The sequence below is a fragment of the Eubalaena glacialis genome, chromosome 13 (genome assembly GCF_028564815.1).
Source record: "Eubalaena glacialis isolate mEubGla1 chromosome 13, mEubGla1.1.hap2.+ XY, whole genome shotgun sequence".
Lineage (NCBI taxonomy): Eukaryota > Metazoa > Chordata > Mammalia > Artiodactyla > Balaenidae > Eubalaena > Eubalaena glacialis.
Genome location: NC_083728.1, coordinates 1,851,428 through 1,866,096, shown reverse-complemented (window position 1 = coordinate 1,866,096; position 14,669 = coordinate 1,851,428). Strand labels below are relative to the sequence as shown.

Genomic DNA, 14,669 nt, shown 5'->3' with positions numbered 1-14,669 from the left:
CCCTCTTTGCCAAACCCTCTCCCTCGGGACCCGTCTTTGTGGGCGGGGCATCCAGCCCCTCTTGCCCACCCTGCCTGTTCTGCCTGTCGCACTGCGGGCACCTCTAGGAAGACTCCTTGGGTTGGTCAGGGCGCTGCTGGGGCCCCGCGCCTTGTGTCACCTCTCTGAGTCGGGGGTTACTTCTCAGGTGCCTGGGTTTCTCTCGTCAGGGAAGAGGGAGACTGGCGCCCCCCCTTGGAGGGAAGATCCAGGTACGCGCCGGGCGACACAGGGAGTGGCACCTGCCTGGCGGAGGGCTGTTCCCGCCGTGACTGCAGTAGTGGTCACGTGGCCACGTGGTCCTCACCAGGCGCTCCCGGCCACCTCGTCTGTCCCTGTCCTTGTGGCTCCTTCCTCCGGGGCCTTTGCTTCCCCTCTGCGCCCCCTCCCACCCTCTCCCCTGGGTGCCTGAGAAACGCTGGGCTGGTCTTGCCTTTGAGAGGTTCTGGGGGTGCCTGGTGGGGCGGCCCGCAGAGGCCACTGCCGCTTGCTCAATAATTCAATAATTGGTCTCCCGCTCAGCTCGGGGCCCAACGCCGCATCACGAGCCCTGAGAGGGGTGAGAGGAGGTGGGATAAGGGGTGGGAAGGGGCTCTGCCCCCCCGAGCGGGGCGACCCTTCTGTGCTTTTTTCCTCATCTGTGGGTGGGCTCCTGGGAAGGCGGCCCCAGGCCTGTGGCGCGGGGATGAGATGGCAGCGGCCTCACCTCTGGCCCACCCAGCACGGGCGCCCACGGGCACAGCCCTTGCAGGCCCCTCAGTTCCCATCTCCCGTCCAGCCCGCTCTGGAGAGAGCTGGCTGTGCTCTGCTCCAGACCCCATCCCCGAGGCATTTCCTCTGCCGCCTGGCCCTGGTCACATGGCTCTCAGTGTGGCTACCAAGGGCCCTGAGCGCTTGTGAACGTGCAGGTCCCCAGGTCCCGCCCGTCACCGATCTGACCCCCGGCCCTGAGTGTCTGCATTTTACTGGCCCCTCAGGTCGTCCGGATCTGGGTGGTCCGTGCTGCAGCCCTCCGTGTGGGAGGGTGGGGGTCCCCGATCACAGTCGGGACCGAGGCACAGAGGCTCGTGACTTCGTGGGGACACCCAGATGGTGAGAGGGGCCGGTGCCCTCAACACAGGTGGCCTGATTCATGCCTTGTGCCCCCGCGACCCCAGGGTTCACCCAACGCTGCCTGCTGTGCCCCAGTCAGAGGCACGAGACCCACAGGGGGCCACTGGGGCCACCACTGCCCAAATCTTGGCTCGCTCTGTGTCCCCCTACCCCGGGCCAGGAGGGCAGTAGGGGGCAGGACAGGGACTTGACCCGAGTCTGCCTGACCCCGAAGTGATGACTTCTCACAGTGTGGTCCCCAGGCTGGGCCTTGCCCGCCCCACCCAGTGTCCTGCCCTCGTGCTGGTGGTGACCTCGAAGCCACCCAGTGTTCACGGGTCTCGTCAAGTCCTACTGATGCCCTTGAGAGCTCCTGGCGTGACTCAGAGCGGCCAGTGAGGTCCAGCAGCCCGGCCCCCAGAGATGCGTTTCTAGGCGAAGCTGGGAATCCCACAGGTGATGGGGAGAGGCAAGCAAAATTGAAATCTTTATTTTACATTTTTTTTCTTATGGCGGCATTTGTCTTAAAAAAAAAAAAAGACAACAACACGTGGAAATTGAGCTGGTTGAATCTCGAGGTACAAGTTCAGGATGAAGGAACACATTCGGGAAGCTGCCACCGAGGAGGATTTTTAAATATGAAAGAGATGTTTTAAATAGGATGGCGCAGTGGCGGCTGGTTTCGATGGCTCGCAAAATTTAAAAGATTTTTGAATCAAATTGGGAGTTGGGGGGAAAGCTTTCATTTGGAAGACTTTACATTAAAAAAAAAGAAAATGCCAGGTTTCTGGCTTCCGTGGAAAAATCCGAAGTTCTTGTTGGTGAAGGGCAGCAATGGGACGGAGGGACGCTGTGGCCCTTCTGCAGGGCATGCCCCTGCCCCTCCCCTCTGCCTCTGCCCTCAGGCTGTTCGCAGCCATTCATCAGCCCCCGTGGGCACAGCTGCCCCTAGCCAGTGCGCCAACTAATTTATCACCCAGTCCTGGGAGGGGACGGCTTTGTACGCGAAAGGGGGTGTTATTGATAATTCTGCTGGGGCAGTCCCAGGTGAGCCAGGACCTGTGGTCACCCAACCACCAGCCCCGAGAGTGCTCGTGTGGGTCAGAACTGGGCCCCGGGTACTCTGCCCATCAGAAATGGTTACAATCCACAGTTTCAGTCAGAACAAGGCCCTTTACTGCCCCGTCTGGGAAAACCGTCCAAATAAATACAAGTCCACGATGACTACAATGTGAACGGCCTCCCCCTGGGGTGGCGTCCTGGTACAGTGCACGATCTGCACATCTGTCTCTGGCCATCCCGTGCTCCGAGGAGGGCAAGGTCTCTGTGCCGTGGCTCTATGGTCAAACGTGGGAAATGAACAGCCCGAGGCCTGAGGAGGCCCCCCCATCTGGCTGCCCTCCTCATCCCTGTTACCTGCCCGGCCTCAGTGATTTCACCTGTGATCCTGGTTTTACAACAGGAAGGTGGGGTTTTTCCAACGGCTGCAACCTGTAAACATGATGATGGCGAGCCTTGAGGACAGAAGTCAAGTCGGGGTGGGAGCCCCAGTCAGCCGTGGCCGGAGTGGCTGGTATGGTTCAGAGCCTTGCCCTACATTTGGGGGTCCCTTGCTGTCCGGGGAGGGGCTTGAGCCCTTCTCCCACCAGTCTTCCTCCTGCTCTGGGGCCCGACTGCCGTCTGCACAGAAGGCCTCCAGGTCCGGCTGGCTCCAGTCTCTTCCGGCATCCGGCCTGGCGGTCTCTCTGATGAGCTGGAGCAAAGAAGTAGCGAGGTGGGTCCTGGTGGGGGCCCGGGGACCTAGGCCAAGGCCAGCGCACACCAGGCCTCCTGGCGCAGAGTCCCGCTGAGGCCGGCCTGGGGGCCCAGGGCTGCAGAAGGCAAGGCAAAGTCCTCGGGCTCGAATTTGAACTCCAAGTGGCTGGGGGCCAGGGTGTCGTCCACCTGCGTGGAGGCCTGCAGGGAGGACACGGCACGCGTGAGGCTTGGGAACAGTGGCCGGCTCCCTTGAGGTCGGGAGCCCTGTGACAGGGCGATTTGCCCTAAGGGGCCTCCTCAGCCCCTGGAATGGGGTGGGGACCCCTTGTGAGGATCAACAGGGGCTCTCAGCCGGCGTCGGCCACAGGTCAGCTCCTGGCACCAGCGGCCAGCTGTGTGTCCAGCCCCAAGCTTCCGGCAGGGGCCCTGACCTGGCTGGGGTGCCAGGGTTCCCCCAGGAGGTGCCTGGGAGCCAGCTCTGGGTACCCCACCCGACCCTGACCTCCTCACCTGGGAGGTGACGCTGGGCCCGGGGCACGAAGGGGATGCCAGCCTGGGCTCAGGTTTCAAAGTGGCCGCTGAGATCTCCAGGTCAGGGACAGAGGCTGGCGGGGAGGCTGTGGTGTTCCGTGTGGATCCTGGGAGGGAAGGCAGGGCATTTACAGAAGCTGCCAGATCTGGTTGCCTTGGTCACGCGGGGCGTTGGAGGTGCTGGGTGTGGCTTCCTCCACTGGACCTCCTGCCCCACGGCTGGGTGAACGCCCGCCACCCCAGCCGCTCCCCAGACCAGACCATCCCAGGACAATGGGGGGTATTTGCACTTCAGGACGATGATGCTTGCACCAAACATGTGAATCTCTAATGGTGGAATGTGAGATACTCAAAGTGATTCCATAGGGAGAAGGTGTGCCTCACTGGAGGGCCTGGGGGCCTGGGCTCCCTCTCGGCCTCCCACAGCCCTGGCCCATGAACCTGAGGAGCCTTTGGCCTTGGAGATGTTCTTCGGCTTCCGTTTCCGTGTCTGGATGCTTTCCTTCTTCATCGCCAGGGGCCGCGGTACCTGGTGGGGTTGGCAGGAGGTGGACGGCTGCTCCCTGTCCGTGCTCACCCCGGGGCCTCTTGCATGGCCACCTGCCCCGATCTCAGCCCTGCAGAGCTGGTCACTCCTGCGGCCCTGTTTGGGGAGCTGCTACCCCCGGGCTTGGCACTTTCCTCCAGGCCCGTCCCACCCCAGCCTCCGGGAGCCGGGGGGCCAGGAGGGCTCTGGGGGTGTCCAGCCTCTGCCCCAGGCTGAACGGCTGCGGGGAAGCCACAGTGATGCTCCGGCCTCTGTGAGCCCATCTGTACCACGGGCCTCACAGTAACACGCGGGCACGTGCAGGCAGTGGGGCCACGTGTGTACAGGCGTGTCCACGCTCAGCTCAGGCCCAGCCTGATCCACACCCCTGCCCTGCTCCTCAGCCCCGTCTCGGGCCAGGGAGGGTCCCGCTCACCCCGTGCAGCTTCATGTAGAGCCCGCAGGCGTTGCACACCGGCTCGCCGTCCACGTTGCGCCGCCAGAGCGTGGTGGTGGTGGTGTGGCAGTTGGTACAGCAGAGACCGGCCCGGCGTGAGGAGGACTGTGGACAGGAGGCTGGGCTGAGCAGGGCTGGGGGCTGGGGCCCTGCTGCTCGGCTCAGCGGGGCAGGTGCACCTGGGCGGGAGGGATGGACGCTGGGCTCGGGGCTGGGGGCCGCGTGGGGCTGGGTGAGAAGGCCTTTGGGCGCTAAGGGCCTGAGGCCTGCCCGGGATTCCTCGGAGCCTCGACCTGGTGCCCTGCCAGCCCTGGGACAGGTCACTTCACCCTTCTGGGCCTCAGCTTCCCTATCAGTAAAATGGGGGTGACAGTAGACCTGCCACAGGCCTCTTGTGGGGTCAGGATCTCGTGAAGAGCCCAGCACAGACAGGCAGCTGGGTGTCTGCTGCGGCCTCTTTTTAACCAACGCTGGGCCTTAGTCCCGTATTTCTGTGGTGGAGCACACCCCTAGGAGTCACAGGGCCACCCTCGGGTCAGGCCCCGGGCTGAACATCCAGGGGGCCTGCCGGTCCCTCTGGGCCTTGCCTCCCAAGACTTGGGGCTCTGAGCCCATGCTCAGCTCAGCAGCTCTGCGCCGGACTGTGGGCTGCGGGTCCCCGATGCCCACCCCTGCCTTGCTGCTCACATGCCTCATACTGGGGCAAGACGGCCCTTCCAGAACCTTCCAGAGGCTGACCTCCCAGGTCCGTATCCAACCAGGGTCCCCAAACCTCCCTGCACGTGGGGGCCCAGTGGGCCCCAGACAGTGCTCACCCAGGAATCGGGGCCTAACGAGCCCGGGGGTCCAGGGGCTCTGCCGAGCTGGCTGGCTGGCTGGAGAGCGGCTGTCAGAGGTCTGACCCCGGTCCTCCCACCAGTTCAAGGTCCTCGAGCTCCCAGAGCCCAGCCCCTCTCTCCCAGGCAAGGATTCTGCCCGACTCACATTTCGGTGTGTGCATGGGGTCCTGTCCCCTGCAGTCTGGGAGCTCCAGACGCTCTGTGCTGCCCAGGGCCCCCCAAGGCACCTCCCCCCACAGCTCAGCCTGCAGGTGGCACACCCCTCCCCAGCCCCGTCCCCCCAGACTTCGTCCTCAGGGGTCTGCCCTTTCCTCTCCACAGCCCCTGCCCTCAGATGCCCTGAATCTGTCTGACCTTTTCCTTCGTTTGCATGGCCCCTGCCTGGTCCAGTCCCCTGTCCCCTTGCCCGGACCACAGTGATGCAGGGTCTCTACCCCGACCTCCCCGTGGCAGCCGGGGTCAGACAAGTCACATGCGCTACGGTGTTTCAGTGGCACTCCGGGGCACGAGGACAGAAGCCCGTGAGGCTCCACACTCAAAATCGTCCCAAGGACGTGTGTTCTCTCCTCAGTACTCTCCAGCCCAGGACTGAGCCAGAGGGCAATCAAAAGCAAGATGGACGAAAGAAGCCACAAAAGGAATCTGTCCCGGGGTAGGGCAGAGCTGTCGGGGGCAGCCTCAGTTGCCCCGTCTGTCTGCCGCCTCTGGGGTCCTTCCTTCTACACTGACCGAGCTGCCAGCCTTGCTGACCGTCTCCTGCCTACCCTCTTCCCCCAGGCTGTCAGCCGTTCGAGGGCACAGGCTCTCCCCGTGACTGGCCCGGGAGGGAGAGTGGGGCCCGTCTGGAGCCCCCGGCACCAGCCGTTCCCAAGAAAACGCAGACCTGGAAACGCCTCCTCGCCCTCCCCTCCCCCAGGCTGCCAGAGGCTCCAGGGAATTCCGCCCTGTTTAATCTAAGGCTCGGCCTCCGGTCTCCAGGCAGGACTCTGCCCCAGGATCCGGGACAAAAGGGCCACAAGACAAGGAAGAGACGAGGCCTTGGAGGCTCCAGAGGGAGGGCAGGGCGGGAGCTCCTGGCCTGGCTGGGGAGACCCCATCCTCTGGCCAGCGGCCTCTAGGCCACGGCTGTGTGTCCAGCCTGATGTCCAGCCTGGCCCCATCTCCAGTGGTCTCCCCAGGGTTCCTAGGGGTGGGACCTGTGCACCTGCTGGAGTGGAGAGAGCTGGCGGCTGGCCCAGGCCCAGCAGAAGTGGAAGGGACGGATGGTGGGACACACTCTGAGGCAGGAGCCCTGGCCCTGGAGTCAAGCAGGCCCCCAGCCGGAGGGCCTCCCTGGGAAGACGGTGGCCACATCCTGATCTTGTCTAGAAAGCAGCTGCTTTCACTGGACACAGTTCGAGTCTCCCCCTCTCTGCTCCCTTCCCTCCCTTCCACCTGCCTCTTGGCTGCCGGGAGCTGTGCCCACATGGAGGCCCCCTGCTCTCCCGGAGCCCACTCCCAGCCCTGCTGCCCGCCCCGGCCCAGGATCCCCTGACCCCGAGTCCATCCATCTTCCTAAGGTGGGAGGAGGCCTTGGGACCTCCCCAGGGTTCCCAGATTTAGCAAACAAACAAACAAACAGGATGCCCAGCTAGATGTGAATTTCAGATAAGCAGCAAATATTTTGTGTAAGCATGCCCCATGCAACATTTGGGACATATTTATTCTAAAACGCTATTCGTTGTTTATCTGAAATTCACATCTAACTGTGCATTCTGTATTTTATCTGGTGACCCTAACCTACCTTCTTGGGCCCCATCGCGGTCCCCAACTCCAGCTGTGCCTTCAGACCAAGGGGGGGACCATGGCCTGAGGCCCCTCCTCCCAATCCAGCTGGGACCCTCAGGGTCTTTTACCAACAGCTGCTCCCTTAGAGTTCACGTTGCCATCTCACGTTCCCCCAAAATTTTAGCATCATTCCTGTAGGAATCACAGGAATGCTGTCTCCTTGGCCGGCCGTCAGGCCACTTCCTACTAAAATCCTTCCTACCGAAACACTCCCGCAAGGGTGTAAAGAGACCCACGCGAAGGCTTCACGTCAGCACTGTTTCCAACAGCACGCCCGCAAGGCTGCACACACGTGGGCACGACCGCAGACACACGTGCACCCCAAGCGTCCCCCACGGTCGCCCGTGCATTGCGGAAGCAGCGGAGCTACATGCACCGCTGTGGGTCCTGGGGAGAAGCTACAGCAGCTGGACCGCATGTAGGCAGGACACAAGCCCAGGTGGTGTGGACCCATCACCCAGACCCTGGGAGTGCAGGGGAATCTGGAAGCCACATTTGAACCTCTCTCCAGCGAGCACAAATTAAAATCGAGAAACTGGAAATTAGATTAAAATCAAGAAAATGGGAAAAAAGAATGACCTTGAAAAAATTCTCGCAGTGCTTGCTCGTTTATCTTTTTCCATCCCCTCAGCTGCCTGCGTTTTATGGGGGGAACTGAGGCTCAGACAATGAGGGGCCAGAGGTGCGGGGGTGGTCCCGGCGTGGACAGAACCTCCTTCCTTGGCTGAACACACTCAGGGGTCACGTCCCCGGGGCTGCCTGCACCCCCTGGACGCCCGGAGCCTCCCTCTGTCCTTCCTCACTCGCAGTCGGGACAGACGGCCAGGCCCGGCCACTCTCAGGGCTCCTAACTGCCGGGCCTCTCCAGGTTTCGTTTCGTTTTTCTTTTTTGGTCTGTTCTTTTCAAAAGAAGTGCAGCTTCAAAGCCAGTAGCAGAGCCAGCCTGAGTGCCAGGCCCCGCGAGCATCCGGACACCCAGGGGCGTCAGGGCGGTGGGCAGCGCAGAGCTGGGTGGGGGACACCCAGGGGCGTCAGGGCGGTGGGCAGCGCAGAGCTGGGTGGGGGACGCCCAGGGGCGTCAGGGCGGTGGGCAGCGCAGAGCTGGGTGGGGGACGCCCAGGGGCGTCAGGGCGGTGGGCAGCGCAGAGCTGGGTGGGGGACGCCCAGGGGCGTCAGGGCGGTGGGCAGCGCAGAGCTGGGTGGGGGACGCCCAGGGGAGTCAGGGCGGTGGGCAGCGCAGAGCTGGGTGGGGGGCTGGCGGAGAGGTGGAGACGCGGCTGGGAAAGTAAAGGTTGCAGGTGGTGGAGCCCCAAAGATGCTCCCGTTTCAAACGGGTCCTCTGGAAGCTCTTGGCAGGGGAGACGCGGGGACACAACCTGATGGAGGGTGGGAGCCCGGCGTTGCTCGGGGCAAAGCGTGCTGAGGACACAAGTCTGTGAGGCGGGCTGTGCAGGAAGGAGCACCCGGGTCGGTGAGCCTTCGAAGGATGCTGGGCCCTCCGTGGCACCGGCCACGTCCCGGAGCTGGCGTCAGAACCGGCCTCGGGCTAACGGGCCTGCCGTCCGCGGACCCTGGCTGCTGGGCTCCGACGTTTTGGGGTCAGGCTGGGCCGAGGGGTGCTCGTAGAGCCCCTGGCCGCAGGGAGAGGACCACCCTCCCTGCTTGTCTACACTGATGGAAGCCTCGGGTCAAAGGTGTAACCCCCCAGCCTATGACCGAGGATGCACACGGGAGGCAAAGGGTAAAAAAGACACGGGTTCCTACCGGGAGGGGGGGCACGCTTGTTATGGTCACATTCCTGTATTCTTGGTGACAAGCTTCTAGGACGTTCGGAATTATTTGAAAGAAGGGGAGGATCAGTTCTTCCTGGAGAGGCCCCTCCCGGGGCATCACTTCTGCCCACACGCGAGGGAGAGCGAGGCACTGGAGCGGGGGCAAGTCTGGGGTGACCGGCCCAGCCCCCACGGCCAGGAGCACGCGGCCCGGGCTCTGGTCTCAGGATTGCAAGAATCTCAGGGTTTTCACAGCGAGCCTGGCCCTGCCAGGACCAGCCGCCGGGCAAGCGGTGGGGCCGCCCACTCTGAGTGACAGGTGGGCACCCCGCAGCCCAGAGGAACCCCCTAGGATCCTGCTCAGGGAGAGACAGGGAGCAGAGGGGCCCTGAGAAAGCCCCCGGGCCCAGCCCCACTGGGCCAACGCTTCCTGGGCGTGTTCTACAATCAGATCCACGTGGGCCTGGACCCAGGGGTGACCAGGGCCGGGCCGACCCTGTGGCCTCGGGGAGACAAGCAGGCGTGCATGGATCCCTCACCCTGGGGGCCCCCCAAAGCGGAATATCCCACGTCCTCAGACTACGAAACGGGCCTCGCCAGGCCAAGTGGCCGACGCCAGCCCACCCACACCGGCCACGGCCGTCCAAGTGCTCTGCACACGCCGTCTAATTGACCTTCCCAGCAGGCAAGGGGGCAGCCCCTGAAGTCACCTCGCAGCGGCCTGGGCAAGAAAGGAGACCCAGAGCAGGGGCGGGGGGCTCAGCCTGAGTGGGGCGTTCGTGGGAGCCTGAGGCCACAGTCCTGGTCCGAGCCCAGGGCTGGCCGCCAGCGGGCTGCATGCCCAGGGAAGTCACTCAGTGTCTCGGAGCCCCTCGTGATCATCCGGCTGATGTGATGGTAAACGCCTCAGGGTGGAGATGGTGGCCCTGGCCCCCTCCCCCCCGCCCCAAGTCAGGAATTTTCTGCTGGGAGCTGAGCCCTGCGAGGGGTGTGGGTAGAGGCAGGGAGCCCTGCATCTCCCGTTCAGCAGTGCATCCTCGGCACCCAGTTTAGGGCTTGGTCCGGGGACAGTGCAGGGAGCCAGAGGAGGGGACCGGCCTGCTGCTCGGGGTCAGGTCTGGGTTGCACGCAGCCCCCAGGACCCTGTCCCTTGGCCTCAGTTTCCCCTTCCCTGAGGCCACACCAGACATCAGACCGGTGCAGCACGCCTGGGGTTGGGGGCATGATCACAGGGGCAGAGACGAGACTTGGGGTGATGTGGACTCGCCCCCCCCTTCCTCTGAGAGGCACAGCATGGGTGGAGGGAGGTTGGGGGACCCGCAGAGCCCCAAACGCCAGGCCAGATCAGAGGAAGAAAAACAGCGGCTGCCCTCAAGCTGCCCGACCGAGTCAGTCCTGCTTCCTGCCCACCCAGTTTGGGGCCTCAAAGCGTCTGGCCCCGGCGCTGCCATAGCCGGGCCTTCGAACTTCCAGTAAAGGCCAGCACCCGACCGCCCCGTGGCCCAGACCAGCAGCCATGGCACGGCCATCCCACAGCATCAGCCACGGAAAGCCCTTCCACACTCCTCGAGGCCCGACACACCAGAACCAGCTGCCTGGCCCTACAGGGCTCACACCAGCATCAGCCCAGAAACACAACGCTGCCCGGACCCGGAACCGGGGGCCACCGCGGCCTCACTGAGCGGACAGCTGGCCGACATCGGCGGGCCCTGCCACTTATTCACAAACTTACTTGAGCATCAAAACTTGCCTGTGACGGGTTCGAGCCCTGGTCTGGGAAGATCCCACGTGCCGCGGAGCGACTAGGCCCGTGAGCCACAACTGCTGAGCCTGCGCGTCTGGAGCCTGTGCTCCGCAACGAGAGAGGCCGCGACAGTGAGAGGCCCGCGCACCGCGATGAAGAGTGGCCCCCACTTGCCGCAACTACAGAAAGCCCTCGCACAGAAACGAGGACCCAACACAGCCAAAAAAAAAAAAAAAATAATAAATAAATAAATAAATAAAATTAAAAAAAAAAACTATTTAAAGATTTGCCTGTGAAATGGTAGAGAACAAAGGAACTTGAAACCTTTATGCTGCTTCTGGGACTCTGCCCTGCTGAGGGCAGAAGTCGGGCTCCCAGTCCCTTGCTCGTCACCCAGCCATACAGCAGAAGAAACCAAAAGCGAAAACAAGTTTCGCCCAGGGAACAACCACAGACCTGGTCTCGTCCCATCCTCGCAGTATCAGAGGCAGCGGGCCCAGGGTCCCTCCCCCATAACATTCAACGTCCTCCAACAAAGCCCGCATTCAGCAGCCACTTTCCCCTCCAGTCCCCTCCCTGGGGTCAGGTCACCTTGCCTCTCTGCGCCCCCCCCCCCCGACCTGGCCAGCCCAAAGCCCCTTGGAGCCACAGGGCTGAGCCCGCAGCGGGGGCAGAGTGATCCCCTGCCCAGGAGGTTCAGGGCTGAGCTTGGGAGACCCCGCAGACATGGCGGGCGCGTGGCCTCCAGCCCAGGGGGCCCATGACAGTGGACCGGGCGCTGCCACCCCGCCCGGGCCTCCTGGGGCTCCCCTGGCGCCCCGGCCGTGGCCGCAGAAGTGCCGCCCCCTCCTGCCCTGTGGCTGCCCGCACTCACCAGGCGCTTCTGCGGCCGCGTGAGGGGCCGGTTGACGCCGTTCATCTTGTGGTAGAGACCGCAGGCGTTGCACAGGTAGTGGCCGGTGCCGTCCCGGCGCCACAGCGGCGTGGACATGGCCCCGCAGTTGACACACTCGCGCCCCTCGCCGGGGAACTCCTCCAGGAGGTCGGCCGCTGCGGGAAGGCGGGCGGCTGCTGGGTGAGGCTCTGCCCCTTCCTGGGAGCCGCCACGTCCGCAGCACCTTCTCCTTCCCTTCCTTTTTGTGCCTTTATTTTATTTTGCTTCAAAATCTACTTTACCTAACTTTCTTTTTTAAGTTTAAGTTTACATACAGTGAAGTTCATGCCAGGTCTCAATCACTCCTCAGGGCTGCTTTAAAAGGTGGGGGAGGGTGAATAAATCCAACCTCGGGGCGGGTGACAGGGAATTGCCCTACTCTGAACAGGATCCAGCACCAGCATTGGTAATTTTGATTCTCTGGGGAGGCGGGAGCGTCTACACTGGCAGAGGACGAGGGCCTTGTCCTCTGCAAAGTGGGTCGATCTGGAGGGCGGGCAGTGGCAGTGAGGCCGAATCGGATTGCGGGATCCCACGAGGACCGCGGTGCCTTCACTGTCAGCTTTCGCGGTCTCAGCACCGTCCTCCCACTTGAGCTGCTGGGGCGAGGACTCCTGGCCCCCTCCAGACCTGGCCAGGCGCTGGAGACACTTGGGCGCCGGGTGGGGGCGGGGCGGGGATCAATCATCGCCTGGCCAGGGGTGGGCGCCAGGCGTGGGGCGCCCTGGCGGCCCGGCCAAGTGGATCCCGCTTCCTGCGCTGAGGAGCTGGGGGCGGGGTGTAGGCTAAAAGACTGGGGCAGCAAAAAAAGGCGTGGCCCTCAGTTTTGAGGGTGGGGTGAGAAAGAGTCGGTGGCGCCCGCGACTCAGGAGGGAGGGATGGGGAGCAACTCTCCGCTTTAAGGGCCTGGAGTCCGATTACTCAAATTTATACCCTGGAGAGCGATTGCAACTGGGTCTCAAATTAGAATACATAAACATTCTAGAACAGAGATGAATGTGGTGGTTTACTTAGATAAACCGGTATTTTGAGCTTTAAAAAATAATCATTTCCAAAACTTTTCATAAAAACGTTTAAGACGTAGGCTCTAAACGGCACGATCCCAGAATATTGGGTTTGGATGAATGAAAAGTAGAAATATAGAGGTGTGCAAAAAGAAACTCAGGACGGTGTTTTCATCTCGGGGTGGCAGCCGCTGCGTTCCGCCAGGTTTACGCGTCCCGGGGGTTCTGGGCCCGCCCCATGCTGGTGTCGGACCCGGCTGGGAAAGCCCTGACTCTGGGGGGTGCATTTCGTAGGGTGCGGGTTTGCACCCCAGTACGGCCAGCACCCAGGACCCCAGTCAGTGAAGCCACCTCCCAGTCCCGCACTCACCGAAGGTGACTCTGTGGCCCGGGAGGCCAGCCGGGCGGCCCTGTAGGCTGTGCAGGACGCTGCCGTCCAAGGGTCCAGAGGTCCAAGACGGGGCCACCTCGGTGCTCACGTAGGCCGGGTACGCGGTGGGGTACGAGGAGCCCACGGGCCGCCCAAGCGGAGCCGGGTACTGCTCGCGAGCCAGCATCGCGCCCTGAAAGGCGCCGCCGTCCCGGGCCCCTGCGCCGCCGCCGCCGCCGCCGCCGCCAGGTCCCGGGGTGCTGTGCGCAAAGGGGAAGGCGGTGGCCCCAGGCGGCGGAGCGGCTGGCGGGTGCGAGCTGCCGGAGCTGAACGCCGACGAGTCCGCCGCGGCTGCCTGTGCCCAGCCGGGATGCCCGGCGATCGCGGGAGCCTGCGGGCCCGGCTCACACGCCGGCAGGTAGGGCAGCATGGAGGGGACGCGCGCCGGCGGCACGAACACCGGGGAGCCGGCGCCCGGGGTGTGCAGAAAGGCCCCCGAGTCCGCGTAGGCGGCCTGGCTGGGGCTCGGGGCCAGCGCCAGGCTCTGGTACATCTTCCCTGGCGCGGCCTTGACCTGCAGGGAAGAGGGACGGGTGTCGAGGTCACGGCCGCTGTGCCCCGCAGGTGCTGTCGCTCAGGCCACGCTCCTCGCTCCCCAGCCCGGCGGGTCCTGGAGCCTGCGGGGACAGACGGCAGGGGCGGAGGCGGCTCGGAGCGGCTCATGGGGCATCCCGGGTGCAGCGGGAACGTCGAGCTCACCTCCTCCACAGCCGGGCTTCGGAGGTTCCCGGGTGGGCATGGTGGGCGCTGAGAAGGAGAAACCCGGCAGGTCCGCAGGACGCAGGGTCTGGGCGCTGGGGGAAGGCGCCAGGCTGGGGAGGGGCGCGCGGCCAGGCCCGGCTGGGTACTCACCGGCTGGTCGTGAGGATCGGAGGGCGCAGAGGGCGCGGGCGCGGCAGGCGGCGACAGGCGGGCTGGAGACTGGGAGTCGGGGTCCGCGCGGTTCCGCAGGGAATCCCGGTGCTCCGGCCGCCCCTCCGGGCCGCCCCGCCCCGGCCCGCCCCGCCGCACCACCCCTTCCCTCCCGGGGCCCTCCCCTCGGGGTCAGCGCCGGGGCTGCGGCCGCGTTGCCACGTGACCGGATCAGGCTGGGCGCGCGGGGCTCCGCGGGAAAGGCGACTGGAAGCACGGCGCGGGGCACCCAACGCCGAGTCCCGGCCAACGCAGGCGGCACGAACCAGCCAGGTGCTTGGTGCCCCGGAGCAGTCCCAGCGTGAAGACTTATCTAAATTTGTTCCGGGTTTTCGCAAATCCACAGCCCTCCCTCCGCCAGTCCCAGGCTTCCGCTAAGGCTGGCTTAGTGTCTGGTGCTGTCTGTGGATGAGTCCGTGAACCTGGCCTCGCCATCACGGACACGGTGGTAGAGACCCTTCAATGTGCCCAGAGCAGGGGTCCCGCTTCCAAAGGGGCTGCTTGGCTCCGTTTCCCTGAACTCAAACCGCTGTACCATGGCCACTGCCCCCGCAAAGTCCAGGGGGAGTTCCACGGTTTCCTCAGTTTCTTACCAAGCAGGGCAACTGCTGCACTCATTCCCAGCTTGGGGGGCCCAGGTTGGGTGGGCAGTCTCCATCTGGATGCACTTCCTTTCCACAAGGTCCCTGCCCAGCTTCTTGCCTCCACCCCTAGGTGGGCCTTTAGCTTTGGGGGATTCCCAAAGAGTCTCCTCCAGGCACCAGACATGTGGGATGGGTGGGCCTGGAGGTGGCTCCTGGCACT

The 14,669-nt window shown here is 63.9% G+C and overlaps 1 protein-coding gene across 2 annotated transcripts; it reads right to left on the bottom strand.

The window, feature by feature from the left end:
- Positions 1-1,657: 1,657 nt before the first annotated feature.
- GATA5 (GATA binding protein 5) lies at positions 1,658-13,865 on the bottom strand. 2 transcript variants are annotated; one of them, XM_061208746.1, is made up of 8 exons: positions 13,806-13,836; positions 13,653-13,700; positions 12,894-13,467; positions 11,460-11,635; positions 4,383-4,508; positions 3,862-3,949; positions 3,400-3,527; positions 1,658-3,087 (listed from the first exon to the last, which is right to left on the bottom strand). In XM_061208746.1, the coding sequence occupies exons 3-8, from the start codon at positions 13,444-13,446 to the stop codon at positions 2,932-2,934; spliced, it is 1,227 nt and encodes a 408-aa protein (XP_061064729.1). In that variant the 5' UTR covers positions 13,447-13,467; positions 13,653-13,700; positions 13,806-13,836; the 3' UTR covers positions 1,658-2,931. The 2 variants fall into 2 exon arrangements, with proteins under 2 accessions (XP_061064729.1, XP_061064728.1); XM_061208745.1 differs by lacking the exon at positions 13,653-13,700 and having other exon boundaries at positions 13,806-13,865.
- Positions 13,866-14,669: the final 804 nt, after the last annotated feature.